This window comes from Pecten maximus, chromosome 12 (genome assembly GCF_902652985.1).
Source record: "Pecten maximus chromosome 12, xPecMax1.1, whole genome shotgun sequence".
NCBI lineage: Eukaryota > Metazoa > Mollusca > Bivalvia > Pectinida > Pectinidae > Pecten > Pecten maximus.
Window position 1 is genome coordinate 23,593,313 of NC_047026.1, and position 19,492 is coordinate 23,612,804.

The following is a 19,492-nucleotide window of genomic DNA, read 5'->3' on the forward strand; positions in this document are numbered from 1 at the left end:
ATTAAGACCTCATGCACTTCCATCTGACCCAACATAAGCCCATCCCATGTTTTGATTCAAAGTTTATTGAGCTAGATATTATAAGATTGATACTCTTCCACCACTATGCTGGGATCAACAAGATGGATGTCAGCAGATCTGTTTATCCATCGACCTTTGACATTGATGTCAACAAAATGATTTATGTAAATGACATTATCATATGTACTACTAAGTACTTAATGCTTTGCTTCACGTCTCCCTGTCAGTTTTTACCAGAGCATGTTGAATGATTTGAGTTACTGGAGTGTGTCATGTTGACATTATCATGCTTAGTTTCAAGCCCAGTCTTTGTAATAAATGCTTTAAAACACATTCTACAAAAAATTAAGAATGAGTCTTATCTGCTTCATCTCAAGAAATTAAAGCCTGGCATCACTGAACAGTACTAGCACAGAACTTTTGTATCATGCAGATTTATATTGATGATTCAGCATAATCCGTATCAGAATTAATATTTGATGGTGTTATTCAGCATAATCCGTATCAGAATTAATATTTGATGGTGTTATTAGCTCAATTGTCTGAAGGGCAAGTGAGCTAATTGATACAAGGGCAAGTGAGCTCATGAAAGGTCAAATGAGCTAATGCAAGGGCAAGTGAGCTTATGCTGAAATTGTCATATTAACATGACAATCATCTGTACAAATTGTAGAAAAGGATGGAGTTTTAGAAAAAAAGGAATTTGTTGGTACCTAAACATCATGTATAATAAGTGTATACGTCTGTGATTATTGTAATCATTGAAATATGGTTATACAATTTGGATTTAACTATTTCCTTCACATAAAGGGCAAATATGGTGTATATAGGATGTTGTTTTTTAAAAAGACAAATAACAGGAGTTAAACTGCGGAAATTTGCTGTTTTAATGCAACTTTAACACATGTTGCATAATTGCCTTATCTGGGTAGTGTCAGTGTAAGGCTTGGTGTATCTGTTGTACAGAATACAGCAGGTTTTATGTGACAAATAACACACACTATAGGAACACATTTTAGACAGATATTATACAACAGGTTACATTTCTGTCCCAGTTTTTCTCATTCCATAAATACCAATATGATAAAAAAACAAACTTATATTTAGCTGGCTGTGAGAAAAAAATCCCATACATTTCTGTTACAAGGGCTTTTATTTAATTAATACAGGTCTTGATGCATGTGAGTTGTAATTGGAACACAGGACATAATATGATACATGTATTCAAATTTTTTTATGGTGCTACTTGTCAAGTTTTATATGAAAATGTTTTTGTATGTTGCAGGATATTCAACAGTAAGGAAGGATGACGGAGAATGGCCCTCAGACGAATGGGCCATCTAGCCCCCCCTCAGGGAAATATATAGATACTATAGGTAAGTAATTTTTAGCCCCAACCCCCAAACCCTAACCCCATCGCAACCCCCCCTATTTCGGAAAAATGCCTCGTTCCTCAGAGACTTTGTACATTGATATTTTATCGGTAATCTTATATTCTGAAATTCAGCAATCTGTCTTTGAATAGTTTAGATGGCATCCTGTCTTGGACATTAATTAACCTGTCTTTGAACTGTTTAGAGGGCTTCCTTTCTTAACCTGTCTTTGAATAGTTAAGCAGGCATCGTTGCTAGGACATTATTGAACCTATATATTCATTAATCTATTGTTTTCTTTGTGTAACAGTTTGGTTATAATTGTCAGAGAACAAATAAGACCTTGTCCATATGCACTTTAAGTGCCCAACGTTGATTTAGGTTTATTGCAGCAGACATGCTCGTTTGGCAGTCAATTAAGCTCTGATAGGTTGATAGAGTGTTACAGGGTGTACAGCCTCCAGGAAAGGGGATTTGTCTGCACTAGAGTTGTTGTTCAACCACAATTTTTCAATTTAAATCATTAATTTTAATCTTTCTGGAAATTATTTTGAGGGACAAGGTTCCAAGCATAGAAGTATTGGAATGTTGACCCGGTAGAGTACAACTCTGCCAGATGCCCTTGAAAGTTTAACCAGACATGAGCAAGAATGTATGTCATGCTCTATAACCGACTTCTGTTTAAAACTAGGGCTTGTTTTACTTGTATTCACTTGGCTTTTATACAAAAACATGACAGGATGATCATGGCATGTGTCTCCCTCTAATATAAACCTATATTTATTCTTCCGAAATATCTGTTTCAGAGGGAGAATAATATGATTTCTCTCCCGCAACTTTTGAATATAAAACAATTCTACTCATTCTGTATTTTGGAATTGAGGTAATTTATTGTAAATTTGGTCTGGTCTAATTGGGGTCAGTGTAAGTAATGTTTTATGACTTCTTACTTAGAATTTACTGTTGGCCTAATCTTATTATCGTTATGTGTAGATAGTTAGTGATGCATAAATATATTAATTATTCTTAATTATTAAATAGATAAAATAAATAAATTGAAGGAATTTCATGAATGAATTTTATGGTCATTTTAGTCATTTAGTTATTTTCACTTTTGTATGTTTATTTAACCAATAACTTATATCATAGATGTGTCATATTTCTTGTATTGTGTTAAAATGAAAATATGTTGCATCCGTCATGGTATATATGATACAAGAAGGTTACACATATTTGGTAGTTTAATTAGGTGCCTTGTGGGATATATAATCAATACAAATATGATAATTTAACAAGAATTATATGAATCAAATTAAAGTAAGAAATATAATACTGATGTATAAGGATGCATAAATATTTTCTGGCTGATTTGATAAGCTGACTTAACTTCCAACAATTACACCTGGTAGTTCTGTACCAGTGTATGTTGTGTAGTGCACTACTGCAATATAGCTGTTTACCTGGCCGACTGAATGGGGGTGTGATGAATCATATTGGGAACTGTACTAAAAAGTCATTTGTCAACAGTGTTGATTGTGGACCTGTCATCACAGGGTTAAAGCCTATCATTATGTAGGGGTTACAGACTATCTAGGACACAGTGAAGGGCGGGCTATGTCAATGTTTGGCAAATCTGGGTGCTATCCCTATATTATCTGTTTGTAGAATATTTGTATTTTGATTCAAGAGCAGTTCTTGGCTTGGATAAGCTAGGTTTGAAAGATTTCTTAGGTCTATCTGAGTTTTTAGTTTGAAATAAATATGTTTTCACTCGTACAAATATCATTTTATGTCACATTTCATCTGGATCATTTCTGAAAATCATCATTTCTTTGTAAAAAAAGAAAAATAAAGTATGCAAAAAAAGAAAAATAAGGTAACATCCAATCATATGGTTAACGAAAATTTTCGTCACAGATCCAGATGACCCTGAGTATCAGAAACGCATGATGCGCCCAGCAGATGTGCGAGAAGATGTGAAGCACATGGAGGACCGGAGCCGCGTATCCCTTATCCTCAACAGTGAGGCCTTTCGTAAGGAGCTGGAGGAGATCGTGGACGAGCAGATCAAGTCGGGGCCACACCCTGCCAGTCTCCTCGCCCTACAGCAGATTTCCGATCTTCTCCTCCCTCGCAACCACATGGGCCGTGCCAGACAGTGTAAGGCAGTCTCTACAGCACAATAACACAAAACGGAAGCCAATGAATTCTGTATAGATTGGCGTTCCAGATAACTTTAATACTAGATTACTCCCCCTAGTTTGAAACTTAGGATACAGTATTATAAGTCTCATTTCTATTGATTATTTTGATATTCTAGAGACTGTCAGTCTACATCCTTATCACTAGTGTTTTCTCAACTGGCAGGACAACTCCTTGGAAAATATTCCTGCAATCTATCACTATCTCCGTGTCCAAATCTGGGGATGTCTACAGAAAGTTTTATATCTAGAAACTTGGAACTGTATTTTTTTCTAAGCAAAAGTAGACAAGAAACATCATTTAGAGATAAATGTAATTGTTTGACAAAATTATAACATTTTAATTGATTTATTATGAGCATACACAATTAGTTATTGTCTCCTTTGATCTTTGCAGCTTCTGGCCCCGTCATTCCAATATCAGATATTCATGGCACGGACACGATCCAGTATTGCAAAGGGGAAAAACTGCTGCGGTGTAAGGTGGCATCATGCTACAGACTTATAGAGATGAAGGGCTGGTCCCAGGGAATCTATAATCACATCAGTGTAAGTCATCACAATAACGTAAACTGAAATTCGGAAGTACAGTATATGTTGTACTAACGTTCTGTCTATCAGTAGTGTTGGTAAATCATTCAGTTTTGGCCACATGTACACAGCAGTCTGTGTGTGAAATGAGTGGTCAATCCTTGAATTATGATGTAATTTGTCATAATGTGGTACCTGTCAACATTTCATCAATTTCCCTGCCTAACTTATAAACTTTATTTTCATATTACATATGAGAAATTAGTTATATTAACTTCTGCTAATCAATGAATCAAAATTCAAAATAAAATATGAGGAAACTGGAGTACCCATGAGATAACCCACAGGATAAGGTACTCCTGTTTCTCTGATTGGAAACAGGAAATATGTATTTCCAAGGAAACATTCAAAAAACATTTTCCCCAAAACTTTTAATGTTTGGTATAGGAAACTTTCACAGGTTGATTTTCAAATTATGAAAATACTTTAGGCATATCTTTGTTAATTTCTATGCCCCTGTCATGAAATGGGGGCATAATTATAGTGTTACCCATATCCGCACCTTCCTGTCACGTCGCGTCCCCTCCCCTCCCCTCCCCTCCCCTCCCGATACATTGTAACTAGCTAATCTCAGGAACTGCTGATGTGATCCTCACCAAACTGTGTTTCGGGGTGTCAAGTGGCAGCAGTGGCATTAAATCTTACAGACATTTTCTATATATGATTTACATTTTATGTTACCTGACTGTTTGGAAGACAAGATGGTCAACAGGATGCCATTTTGAATTTCGAGCATTAAAGTACATACTGCAAGGATCTTTCTGACATTTTGACCCATGTGTTTTACATGGGAGGCCAAAAACTACAATCTAAAGACTTACTTGATGTAAAAAAAATCCTGTTTCCCATGATGAAATCAATGTTTATCTGTGTTTATGTTCGTGTTTGTAATATTGTCAACTCATGTTGGCGAAATGTGCATTAAATGAACACTAGCAATGACAACATATAAATGTTATTAAATATATGATTATTTTGATTGCAGGCGAGAATTAACCAAGAGCAGGAGCACTTTCTGATTAACCCGTTTGGCCTGCTGTACTCCGAGATTACAGCTTCATCACTTGTCAAGGTCGACATGCAAGGTGAGATTGTTGACCAGGGTACGACAACCCTAGGTATCAACAAATCTGGTTTCACCTTGCATTCGGCTATCCACCAGGCCCGCCCCGACATCCGGTGTATCATCCATCTACACACGCCCGAGGCTGTAGCTGTATCTGTAATGAAATGTGGATTTCTACCACTGTCGCAAGAGGCGGCCATTTGCGGAGACGTTAGCTACCATGATTACCAGGGTATCTTATGTGACCAGAGTGAGCGAGATTCCTTACAGAGAAACCTAGGACCAATAAATAAGGTCAGTGATTAATACTGTCATAAACAATCTATAAGGTGTATCTTTGTTTTTTATACTCCCATCATTTAAAGGTTGGGGGTTGATATACATGTAGTGTTGTGGGGGTTGGTATACATGTAGTGTTGTGGGGGTTGGTATAGTGTTACCCATTTCCATCCGCTGAGACCTGTTCCAAATCAATAACATATCTTGAGACCCATTCAAACTAGAGCTGGTTCGCAATACATGTTAGCGTTCAATGCTTTTAGCCAGTTTACTAGTTCGGTATGAGGCATTGAAATGTTTTAAGTTTCACATACAATTGAAAGAATTAACAGGGATCAAATCAGTCATTCTGTGCCAAGAAACTTGATATAAACGTACTTTGAATTTGAAAGCAAAACCGTAAAATCCAGCTATATCACCTGGTAACTGGGTAAAGGGGAGATAATTTCATTAGACAACAGAATTTTTTATTTTGAAAACAGAATTTTTTATTTTCAATTTTTCTTTCTGAATAAAAAAATGTATATAAAATGTTGAAAATTTGGATTTTAATTTCACAACTTAAAGGTAAACTCTTTTTTCAAACATCCAAACATGTGATTAACTTTTTTTTTGGTCTATTGCTTAATAGAGAGAATACATAAACCAATGAAAAAGCTTTTTGCATTTTAAACAAAATGAAGTTATAGACACATAAAACATTGAACACATAATGAATATCAATTATTTTAAAATGAAATTTAACTTGTCTTAATGTTTTGATAGATAAATGATTAAAGGTGAGTATTTCTTACATCATGTTTATTGTCTGGATATGAATTATGTTATATTGATGAGATTTTGATAATTAAGTTTTAATATTTTTCTGTATTCAGGTGATGTTCCTTAGGAACCATGGGGTGGTGGCCTGCGGCGCAACAACAGAGGAGGCCTTCCACTTCGCCAGTAATGTAATGATGGCATGTGAATCACAGGTAAACTTTTACAGTGACAGGTAGAAATGAACAGCCAGATTAAATCAATATTGCCAGATTTGTAAAATATTACCTTCACACCTGTTCAATCAGTATTGAATTTAAATAAAGATGTTGATAATTCACCTGTTCAGGTCTGAAAATGCTGATTATTCTTGATCAAGTACAGTAAAGATAGATTATAGTGAATGTGTTTTGATTATAGCAAGACTTGCATACAGTGTCTATAACCGGTAAAGATAATAGCTTGTACGTACAATAAGGCACTTTTTTTCAATATTCTTTAAGGAAATTTAGAAATTTTCCATAGAATAGCATTACAAATTTTAAATGAAAGCTCTTTGAATATGATTTTTTCCTTAAGCACATTGATGCTTTGCTACAGATTTTAAGGCCCGTGGGCCTCTTGTTAAGGAAAAGATTCCTTAAGTTAATTGATGAAACCAGGCCAATTTTAGTTCTGGGCCTTTTCTAAATCTGAAGTTGTTAATGCTATTTGATTAAATATGACTAAATATCTATAGATTTGGTGATTTTTGTGTCTCCTGCAGCGAGACATGAAATAAGGTGTAATTCTTGTTGACAACACTTTTTTATGATTTGTTCCAGGTGAAGGCTGTCCCTGTAGGAATGGATAACCTAGTCCTTATTGACTCTGAAGTTCGTAAGAAGACATATATGTTAGGAAACCAGGGAGGCGGAGGAGTGGACACTGGTGGAAAGAAATGGCGACCAGGAGAAATCGAGTTTGAGGCCCAAATGAGACAGCTAGATAATGTTGTAAGTACACATGTTCAAATATGAGAAATGAGAATTTATGTAAATTACAAGGAACCATACAGGACTCAGTAGATATCTTTTTGTGAAAATTCAGGATATTTCAACTTAAAAATGATGTGTATTGATATAGTTAATATTCAATTGTTTCTGAACATGAAGTTTTAATGAGAGTGAATATAAATTTCTCCAGGCTGCTTCTTGAAAGTATGGACCTGAGTTAGTGATGGTACTAGATTACATATTAATTGATCTTTTACATTCAGTTCGATAACACAAATGGTCTTGACCATTCAAGGCTGTACAAAATGAAAAAGTGAATAGACATAGTCATAACAAACTTGTGTTTCTTTATCAGAGAACATGTTAGATCAGTAACAAATTGAGGAAAAGCAGTGAGAAGTAAAGAAACTTTGTGATATACAATAAACATTTATGTTGTTTTTTTGTGGTTTCTAGGGTTACAGAACAGGCTATGTTTATAAACAGCCAATTCTCAAACAAGAAATCAGACGGGATCGTGCAAATGATGTGGCAGAACCTCCAGCATCAAGTAACCTTGCATTCATGTATGATGGAGATTATGAAAATTCTAAATACATGTGAGTAATTGTTGACCCAGGTATAAATATATAGGCATTTCTGGTATTTACATCTACTGATACTTAAGGATTAAGGGGTCGCGGTGGCCGAGTGGTTAAGGTGTTCCGACACTTTATCACTAGCCCTCCACCACTGGGTTGCGAGTTCGAAACCTACGTGGGGCAGTTGCCAGGTACTGACCGTAGGCCGGTGGTTTTTCTCCGGGTACTCCGGCTTTCCTCCACCTCCAAAACCTGGCACGTCCTTAAATGACCCTGGCTGTTAATAGGACGTTAAACAAAAACAAACCAAACCAACTTAAGGATTAATTATAAAGACAAAATCAAATGCTTCTGGTTAATACTGGTAAATATGTGTATGTTTCATTCAGCTAACCATATTATCAGATATTTACACATGCGTTGCATTGTCTTTAGATGAAGCTAACCAAACACAATGTATGAGATAACTACATATTTTACTTGGTTCACATTAGGGCAATGTAACACTTTGATACAGGTACAGAAAAGAAAAAAAAGGATATCCATAATTGAAGCTGTTCCATAAAAGCTTTTTGTCAAATGATATTTATTTTGACTCATGAAAAAGAATTTGACATAGAAGTGCAAATTATCACCTAAAGTATTCATTTAACAGCAAAAAAAAGATTTTGAGTCTTGTGTCCCAGGTTTTGTTAGAACTTGTGTTAAAGTTGTATGGATTACAAGGTGTACTCCAACAGTTGTATGAATGACAAAGCATACTCCAACAGTTGTATGAATGACAAAGCGCACTCTTACAGTTGTATGAATGACAAAGCGCACTTTTACAGTTGTATGAATGACAAAGCGTACTCTAACAGTCGTATGGATGACAAAGCGCTCTCTAACAGTTGTATGGATGACAAAGTGTACTCTAACAGTTGTATGAATGACAAAGCGTACTCTAACAGTTGTATGAATGACAAAGTGTACTCTAACAGTTGTATGAATGACAAAGCGTACTCTAACAGTCGTATGGATGACAAAGCGCTCTCTAACAGTTGTATGGATGACAAAGCGTACTCTTACAGTTGTATGAATGACAAAGCGTACTCTAACAGTCGTATGAATGACAAAGCGCACTCTAACAGTTGTATGAATGACAAAGCGTACTCTAACAGTCGTATGGATGACAAAGCGTTCTCTAACAGTTGTATGGATGACAAAGCGTACTCCAACAGTTGTATGAATGACAAAGCGTACTCTAACAGTCGTATGGATGACAAAGCGTTCTCTAACAGTTGTATGGATGACAAAGCGTATTCTTACAGTTGTATGAATGACAAAGCGTACTCTAACAGTCGTATGAATGACAAAGCGTACTCTAACAGTCGTATGAATGACAAAGCGGACTCTAACAGTTGTATGGATGACAAGGTGTACTCTAACAGTTGTATGAATGACAAAGCGCACTCTAACAGTCGTATGGATGACAAAGCGTTCTCTAACAGTTGTATGGATGACAAAGCGTATTCTTACAGTTGTATGAATGACAAAGCGTACTCTCACAGTCGTATGAATGACAAAGCGTACTCTAACAGTTGTATGAACGACAAAATGTACTCTTAACAATTGTATGAATGACAAAGTGTACTCTAACAGTCGTATGAATGACAAAGTGTACTCTAACAGTTGTATGGATGACAAAGTGTACTCTAACAGTCGTATGAATGACAAAGCATTCTCTAACAGTTGTATGGATGACAAAGCGTACTCTTAACAGTTGTATGGATGACAAAATGTACTCTAACAGTTACATGAATAAAAAAAAGTGTACTCTAAGAGAAGGTCTAGAGTCTAAGTACCAGGTTTCGTTATTACTTGTATTACAGTTTAAGAATGACATGGTTTTCTTCAGGTCCCCATACAAAGTGGCAATAGAGAGACAAAAGCAACATTACAAGGCTGGCTGGCTCAACTCCCCAAATAACTACATCAAACAAGAGATGGAGGAGACTGGCACATCAAACCCTAAAAAAATAACCAAGGTAACGTAATGGTTTTAGTGTGTTAGATAAAATCTTGTCCTCAATTGATGTAATGTTATGATTACATATTAACAAGATAGTAAACTAATGTTATTATTAGTCCCCAACTGGTGAAACCAGGGGGACTAAAGGTGTCAGTCCTGTACATATATATGCGTAACGCCAATGATTGACAAAACTCCAGCCGCTTTATTCCTTTAGGGATTTTTATCAAACTTCACATCATAATAGAGGACTAGGTTGAGTTACAGGGTTTTTGGGTCAAGGTCACTGTTACTATTTTTAGCAGGCTGGTAGAGAACATGTATTACTTGAGCAATACCCAGTATTCATGTTATTTTATTGTTATCTGCCAATCAACACTGACAAGGTTTATTACCTAAAGAATGGTGTATGATACCAAATAATATGAAATAAAACGAAATGTAAAAATGTACTGGTACACTCACATATATAGTTTAAGATGATAAATTTGGGTATGGTTGCATAAACCAAGTCTTGTATTTTGTAAATCGGAATTTATCTAAGAATTATTTATCACAGAAGATATAGGATCAATACTTAAGGTATTTCATATCTTAGTCAACAGACAGGTTCAAAATACTTTACGTGTGATTTCTTCTTGTTTACATTGTTATTATACATAAATCTTTTGAGACCTAATCAGATACTGGCATAGTGATCCAAGTCCACATATTTCAACAATGTTTGTGTATTAATTTGTATAACTGTCATGCAATATTGGATCACAAATGATCTTTTGTGGCTACACCATGGGGAGACTGTATTACATAGCAGGGGATCACCACATCCTGTTTTATGAACATTGACCGTCATGGGGGGAAATGGTTCCTGTTGCACATATCCTTCATATCTCCTAGACTGTTAGATAGCCCAGCATTCTACCACTGGACCACTGTCTCCTTAAATGCTATTAATATGGATAGTACATCATTGCTTAATCAGTTGATATCAATATTGCTTGTTATATAAATTTCATGCAATGGCAGGTACAGAAAATGAAAGAAAATAATGTGATTTTTTTTTTATTGTGTAAAATTAATTTGATGGCTTTCCATTAATAGTGGGTACAAGAAGACGAAGACTCTCCTAAGCGAGCGGCCATGTCAATGAAAGTAGAAAATCCTAATCAATTCGCACCACTAGGTGACAATCCAAAGGAATTCAAGCAGAGACAAAAACAGGTAATGGACATCAGTGTTGTTGGACAGGTTTAGTATACAGCTAAAGGTTAGAAAGTACTTCAAGAGATATTGGATAGATATAATTTTGTTATAATATGTGATATGATGGGTCGGGTGGTCAGTTCAGAGAGGATTTCAGATTTTCTTTAAAAATGTATTAAAGTATGAGTCTAACTTAATTTTTTTTATCTGACTTTTATTTCATGGTGAACATTCAAGGCAACACTTACAATCAGACTAAAAGTTTGGAATAATTAATAAAGCCTTAAGATATATCACGAGATAAGGAATGGTTAGAAACATATTAATCTTGAAATGCATTCGATATAAATAATGAAGGAACGATTATAAATTTGATAAAGGATACAGACAGAAGTAAAGTTAGGTATTATATTGAGCATGAAAACGTATTTATATAAAGTATGAAAACCATGAAAATGTATTTATATAAAGTATGGAAACCATGAAAATGTATTTATAGTAAGTATGAAAACCATGAAAATCTATTTATAGATTAGGAAGGATTACTACGAGGATAAGGTGAGCGCTGGACCTCAGTCACGAGTGCTGGAGGGAATGACGTGGGAAGAGGCACAGAAGCTGAAGGTAGGTCACAACACACTACACTTAGTGAGAAATCAACCGCCATATTAGGACACGCCTGGTGGAATTATAACCTCGTTGGTTGCAGGCCACACCCTCCGTGGGGGGAACACTAGCAGTGACAGTAAACTGACCAGTTATAGGGAAACACCTTTGTCATATACAACTTTCCTATTGGCTCTAACCTTTTATAGAGTTAAATTCACGTATAAGATCCTCCTAGCATTTCACTTATTCACATATACATATTGGAGCAGGTTACCCTGAAATTGAACGAAGCAGTCTGACTAGTGTTTTACAAAATATTCCTTTTGAAATTGAACAAAAAAAGTTTTGACTTGTGTTTTGTAAAATGTTCTTTTCGAAATTGAAAAAACCCATCTGACTAGTGTTTTATAAGTGTTCCTTTTGAAATTGAACAAAACATATGACTAGTGTTTTAAAAGTGTTCCTTTTGAAATTGAACAAAACATCTGACCAGTGTTTTAAAAGAGTTACTTTTGAAATTAAACAAAACATCTGACCAGTGTTTTAAGAACATTTTGATTTCATTCCATCATCAATATACATACCATCTACATCTACCATTATCATTTCCTCATTTCTTTTCGTATTATCATCCAAAGCATGCCTGCTGTTTTCTGTTGCTCGGGCTCCGTAGTGAAACTGTTTTAAGTGTTCCACCATGGTGTATTATTATGCTTCCAGTGAAAAGTTGCTGTTTGAGATTAACTTTGCACCATTGTTTTGGTGTTTGATATTAAACAGATTTGTGTTTGATTAATTTGGATATTAATTGTACTGGTATTTTGATGGATTTCGTTATTTTTTGTGACCATTATGATGTGTTGTAATTTGTACATTTGTGTGTGTCTGTTGTTCCATTTACACAGATTTGTTGCCTCTGTTTTACATTACGCTGGCACAGATCCTGTGCTTGCGTGATCATTTTAACATAAATACTTACTGAGTTCTTTTCTTGCATTGTTTTCTTTACTACAGGCTGAAGGAAAATTAGTAAGTGTCCAGATCCTACATCTTGGTTTGAGTTATCTCCCTTTGGTATTATTACATCCACTACAATGATCACAGTTTGGATTAATTTGTTTTAAATGTTAAAATGTTATTCCGAAGGAAGATATTGATGACCTGCCTTAGGTAAGAGGCAGACTTGTCACTCATAATTAAATATCTACAAAATAATGATTCATCAATAATTCAAAAAAAAAAAAATATTCAAAAAAATATGAAGTTAATAGGAAGTGATCATTGTAGCTGATGTGATGTTTGGGATCTCCTGACTTTTAATTGAGATGTAACAGGTACTGCCCAATGTATCCCTATAACCATACATATATGTATCTAGAATGTGTCAGTGTTAGGTAAAGCCACATATATAACTATTAACAGGATACCTCAGTAAGTAATTGACTGTTTATATATGATCCCAACACTACCGCACGATTAGATCATTTTAATCTACATTGTATTATTTAAGTACAGATGTACAATTGTCAGGTTAGGGTTAAATTTAGCCTAGCCCTAACCCATTGGTGTTGGTGTTACTTAGCTTGTAAACATAGCCATGTGATGAAATTATTACTTTCTGAATCATACCTTCCTTCTTTGATTAATATAAAGACAGAACAATATATACACAGTATTACATGTATGACAAAGACCCAACCACTGTCTGGTACATTATTTAGTAATGTACATACTTTACAGTTAATTATCACAGGGTTAATGATTTTAGACTCTCTCAGTCAAACCTGGTGCCGGGTATTGAATTTCCTTGTAAACATTATATAAGTATTCACTGTGTCTTTATGTTTTGAGCTATATTCAATGACTGCAAATGTAGTGAATTTTAAATGCCTACTAATATTACCAACTATACAGCACTAGTCAACCATCCCTATTTAGGAGGGACACTGATTGTGGACCTAACATTTAGGCAAAAAAATCTTTTTTTAATAATTTAAAAAAGAATAATTGAACCTAAAAGAAAGTTATAGTTTCATTGCTATTAGTTTGAAAAAAAAATCCATAAAATACACTATTCTATTTGTCCAAAAGTCAGCAAGCAGGCCTACATTGAATATATTTGGTATGTGATATATATAAATTACTGTGGTAGGTGATATATATAAATTACTGTGGAGGGCACTTGGTTTGGTGGAGGACATATTTTAGTACTTTTAGATTCTCAAGTACTTAAGATTTTTGAATTCCAATGTGCATGTATTTTAGAGAGTTTTGTAGAGTTCACAAATTCAGAAAAAAAGAACACATAATATTGAATGAAAAAACAATTGTCATTTTCCCCACTCATATGCATTATGTGAACATATCCCAATTTTTGAGAGTCTTATAATTTTGGCATAGAGAAGAACAACTGTTTTGGTCGAGTGGCACTGTGGTAACACACTTGCCTTTCACTTAGGCAGTTTTGACCATTCCATTGATATAAGATATATAAACTTGATGTTTACAACAGCTTTTGTAAGAAATTTAGTTTTAAAGGAGACTGTGTTTCCTAGCTTTATTAGAATAGCTAGGCTGTTTGTCTTATCCTAGTTACATGAAATCTCATATATTTCTGGACATGTAAAAAAATAAGCTGGGTAGAAATAATAGAAATGACATGTACTTCTAGTAGGATTCAACCAAGGCACATGAAACATTAATGTAAATCTGTTTCTAGTACAATCAATTAAGATACTGTAATAATTTTCTATGGGAGACAAGTGGTAGGTGTTTGTAGATGTACTTTATTTCTGCTTCTCCGAACCTTAACGGTACCCAGGTTCATATTTAAGAATTGATGACAAAAAATATTTTTGAAAAATTCTTAAGATGTGAGAAAGTACAACATGGAAATTGTATTAATTGTGCAGTAGATAAACAGTCCTAGTAAAACTTCGTTTGGTGCTGAATGATCTATAACATTTAGTTCTCATTAATGATTGACTTGTAATATTTTATTATTTGGCATAAAAACAAAGACAAGTTTGAAAGTTTCCCTGCATGAAAAATTCATTGGAGTGGGAGTGTTGTTTCATGGTGCTGTTCACTAGGTTACAGAGACCTGCAGTCGTTTGTCTGAACTAACATTTCCATCTCCACAGAATTTTTATCCCAGTTTCCCCATGTTGATGACCACTAATATATGATATTGTCCCTTTTGTACATCGTAGTGATATTTGTAACCAGTAGTTTACCTTGTATACTAACATGATTATACCTAATACTGTTAATACATTTTTTTGTAACTAATATAAATAAGATTAATCATAAATGAAACGAGGTTTTCAATATTGCGAGACAGGCAAGTTTGTAGTTCACCTGATTTCACTTAATTTGGAAATTTTAAAGCTGTCATAAGAATTTGTAGTTAAATTATGATAACAAGGAGTTGTAATGGAAGCATGATGCACGTCAGCAGTGTTATGGACTGTGAAACTGCCTGAAGTTTTCAATAGAATTTAAAATGAGCACGATGAAATGTGTCATAACTGTCTGAAGTTTTCAATAGAATTTAAAATGAGCATGATAAAAAGTTTGATGCTTGACGGACCCCGGTAGGAGGCTTTAGCAGCTTTTTTCCTGCTGATTGACGATCAGGAAATATGCTATAGTTTTGCTGAAATGTTGTAGTAATAAATATTATAGCTGCCTTCATTTGTGATGTATGTTGTATCATGTATATTACATATCATATTTATCCTCAAATAAGCCCTCTATCCTAATGAAGAGTTTAGTTAATGTAGTGATTATTTGTGAACCACTTTTTCAGTTTACTATCTTGAAATTGATTATTCTGCAGAAATGAAAAAGGGGCTTATTTGTGGATAACTATGGTAGCTGCTTTTATAGCTAGCTTTACTGTTCAAAACCAGTTTTAGTGTCACAAAATTGTAATTTCAATCAGTTATTCATATATACATGTATATAGATATCATTGAAATGTTTTTTCTTTGAGAAAAAGAGCTTTTCGTTTATGTGATCATTTCACTAGTTAATTTCCTTCCTAATCATCCCTGACAGCAAATTCAATTGATAGTAAATCTTTGTCCCTAGGACTGATTCTGTACTGTTTTATATGGTGGAGTTAAACTTGAAGTATATTGTGTAATTCTATGCTTCATAAGGAATTTCTTTCAGTAGAATTTTGGTAAACTCTAAATCTGCATTATGAGCATTATTTAAACAACTTTAAATGTGTCCAGATTAAAAATTTTCATCAAACAATTTTCCATAAGTACCTCTGTCCATCAGATAGATATGGTTGTAAAAAATAATTAAACACATCAGAAATGAGATTTATTTTCAATTGTTTTGCTGACATTATTGTGTTTTTCATTAAACATCAAATAAAACTTCATTTAATCATTTTGAAAAAGTTCCATCTTTAATCCTTACACATTAAAATATGTTTTATGAATTTGGACATTTTCTGGAAAATAACTCATTCGAATACAGTATCATCATACCATTAAGAAATAATAATATAAATCTAATGAAAGTAAAATTATTTGTTTTAGGACGGATCTTTAAGTCAGGTGGGTGACAGTGTAATTGTGATTGGAGCTGCATCCAAGGGCATTATCCAGCGTGACCAGCAACATAATGTACAAGTGTACAAATCACAGTACCAGGCCAACCCCTTCGAGTCGATGACCGAGGACGAGATCGAGCGGTATAAGATTGAGGTCCAGGGAGGACATGTAGGTTCTGGTGAGCCAGGTAAGGATACAAAGAGCTAGTTACATGCCGATTGAAACAATGAATTATGATGTACTAATCGCAGTTTGTGTATAATTTGCTCGTGTCTGTCGCCAAGGTGTCTGCATTGGCGTTGGTTTTCTAATATTAACATTTTTGTTCCAGTGTTGAAAGGCATTTTAATATTTGGTATTGGGGTCCATGCAGGGTTATACTATCCCCTCCCGGAGTCAAAATAGAAAAGATTATTTTTTTGGAAAACCTGCTTTTGGACATATTTTGGACTCAGACTTTTTATGCGGATAAAAACTCTAAAAAACTTTTTTGGTGAAAGTGTTGAAAGGCATTAACACATTACTTTATAATTTATTATGTATCCAATATGCTAAACAATACTAATTTATATAGTTTAATTATTTATTGACAAATATTTGTGAGACAAGATATGCTGTTCTACACCAGCTCTTGTTTTCTATTGCATATATATAAGTATCTATGTCAATTCATAACTACACTTATCTGTAAAAAGTTCAAGCACATCATGTACCATAATGCAGTACCTGTTTTGTATTTGGCCTCATGTTAATCTTGTATCAATATCGAAAAATACTTTCTAATTAGTTAATTTTATTTTTAGAAGATACAATCGAGCCTGGCCCAGATGGAAAGCTCATCTCCACAGACGAGCGTATGCAGACCATACAACAGCAACAGAAGTCATCGCAATCTTCACTGACGGAAACAAGACCTGCTGAAGAGGGTGTGTTACCTCCCCTTACTTATTATTCTAAAGCTGTTGTGCGGTAGTGTACGGAGTCGGACTTAGTTGTTGATGTTGTTGAGTGATTTGTATGAATTTTCTGATGATCTATTTCTGTTGGTGAAAAAAATATCTACACATTTAGTCATGGATGGAAAAGTCAGCTGAACACTTTCAACATCATCTCTACAACTTTTAGTTTCCTAGTATAAACAGCCTTTCAAATTTGTAGTCGGAACAGAAACTTGCAAAATCTTTGAAAAAAAATCTTTGAAAATGTCTGGAAAGGAATGATGCCAATGGACCAGATTAATAAAACTACACAATACTATAGTAAAGTAATTGACTTTAAGCAAAGCACAAGACTTTTGCTTTAATCTAAAATGTCTAAAATGAAGTTGGAGATTTGGCAGGGTGACAATCAGGTTGTGGTTCTTGCAGGACTTTTATTTCTTGTTGATGTAGAAACAGAAATAGGTCAGCCGTCGTGTTCTACACTCCTAGATATATCATCGGCTTTGCTTTTAGTTCTTTGTATAATTCTGTTTGCATAGTTCTGTATCAGTTTAGTCGTTATTGTAAGAAATATATACTTTGGTGGTGGATAAGTTTATTAGATATAATATCGGATGTAATTTGTTATAAGTATTAACCTGTATTTGATTCTACTAACTGTTCAATATTTGGGAATATTTTTAGTGAACTATTTGTAATAAAATAATGAAGTATTTATTTCATGAATTTTGTTTTGAACAAGAGTTCACTAAGAAAATTGACTTGGAGAAATTACTTTCTATATGATTCAAAGCTTAGTAAAAACCAAGGTGGGATTTTAGCATCTTAGCAGCCTGGATTGGCTTATTTTATATTTGTATTTTACAAAGTTTGAATTTTAAATGAAAAGTTGGTAATTGATCCAAGTCTACAAGTATGTTATCATTAATTTAATCTGTTCGGTTGATACTAACAAATTTAGTAGCTATACTGTATTTGCTGTAATAATTACCCTTCCCCATATAAATGCCCTTATAACTCCATCCTCCATTTAGCACTTACTGAAAAGTAAATGTTCATTTTCCAAAAATACTACCCAGTTGTATTTCACAAAATAAAGTTATAACACCAAAATCTATAAATAATGTCCTGGGATATTGCAGCAAATATTACAGTGTATTCATTATATTGGGCATGTTTTTGTCAGTGTAATTTTTAAAAAGTATTCAATTACCAATTCAAAAATTTTGAAAAAAAAGTAATGTTATGATAAATGCACAATGAAAATAAAATCTTCTCTTTATTTTTGAGATGCCTTACTCTAAAGAAAATATAAAGGCAACTTAATATTGTTCATCAGTTGGCAATATTATGAACCAAATTAATTTAGTGAGAAATCCCCTTTTGATAGTAAGTTTGATGTTTGACAATATTTCTCTGGAACAACATACCCGGGTATGTTAATGAATCAGTGAGTTAACAAACCCATGCCTGACTAGATGTGCCTTTAGATTTTAGATTCTATATCTTGCATGCTTGTTGTAATTGCATGTTAGTGCATACAGCTGGCAGTGTATCTGGTCAGTCTGGAGCCAAAGTGACCGGTGAACTGACCACTAGTTCAAAGTCCCAGGTGATGGAAGATGACGACGACGATGTATTCCTCAATGATCCCTCCCCTACTTCTCCCCTTCCCAACACCACAGGTCAGTACGGCAACATATACCGCAGTGGCATGTACTGACAGGATTCTCTCTACAGATATACTCCCTACAGTGGCATGTACTGACAGGATTCTCTCTACAGATATACTCCCTACAGTGGCATGTACTGACAGGATTCTCTCTACAGATATACTCCCTACAGTGGCATGTACTGACAGGATTCTCTCTACAGATATACTCCCCACAGTGGCATGTACTGACAGGATTTTCTCTAGAGATATACTATCTACAGTGGCATTTACTGACAGGATTCTCTCTAGAGATATACTCCCTACAGTGGCATGTACTGACAGGATTCTTCCTAGATATATTCTCCCTACAGTGGCATGTACTGACAGGATTCTCTCTAGAGATATACTCCCTACAGTGGCATGTACTGAAAGGATTCTCTCTAGAGATACACTCCCTACAGTGGCATGTACTGACAGGATTCTCTCTACAGATATATTCCCTACAGTGGCATGTACTGACAAGATTCTCTCTAGAGATATTCTCCCTTCAGTAGCATGTACTGACGGGATTCTCTCTAGAGATGTACTCCCTACAGTAGCATGTACTGACGGGATTCTCTCTACAGATATATTC

The 19,492-nt window shown here is 34.6% G+C and overlaps 1 protein-coding gene across 19 annotated transcripts in view; it reads left to right on the forward strand.

Moving 5' to 3' along the window:
- The window catches only part of LOC117339469 (alpha-adducin-like), an 83,139-nt gene that overhangs the window by 46,276 nt on the left and 17,371 nt on the right, over positions 1–19,492 (forward strand). For 10 of the 19 annotated variants that reach the window (XM_033901058.1, XM_033901063.1, XM_033901066.1 and 7 more), the window contains 14 exons: positions 1,307–1,397; positions 3,312–3,554; positions 3,993–4,144; positions 5,172–5,546; positions 6,407–6,505; positions 7,115–7,285; positions 7,742–7,884; positions 9,764–9,893; positions 10,979–11,098; positions 11,612–11,704; positions 12,704–12,718; positions 16,249–16,450; positions 17,067–17,189; positions 18,740–18,889. In XM_033901058.1, coding sequence (XP_033756949.1) covers positions 1,328–1,397; positions 3,312–3,554; positions 3,993–4,144; positions 5,172–5,546; positions 6,407–6,505; positions 7,115–7,285; positions 7,742–7,884; positions 9,764–9,893; positions 10,979–11,098; positions 11,612–11,704; positions 12,704–12,718; positions 16,249–16,450; positions 17,067–17,189; positions 18,740–18,889 — 2,086 coding nt within the window. In that variant the 5' untranslated portion in view covers positions 1,307–1,327. The remainder of the gene's footprint in view (positions 1–1,306; positions 1,398–3,311; positions 3,555–3,992; positions 4,145–5,171; positions 5,547–6,406; positions 6,506–7,114; positions 7,286–7,741; positions 7,885–9,763; positions 9,894–10,978; positions 11,099–11,611; positions 11,705–12,703; positions 12,719–16,248; positions 16,451–17,066; positions 17,190–18,739; positions 18,890–19,492) is intronic. The other 9 variants (XM_033901067.1, XM_033901071.1, XM_033901076.1 and 6 more) reach the window with 4 other exon arrangements.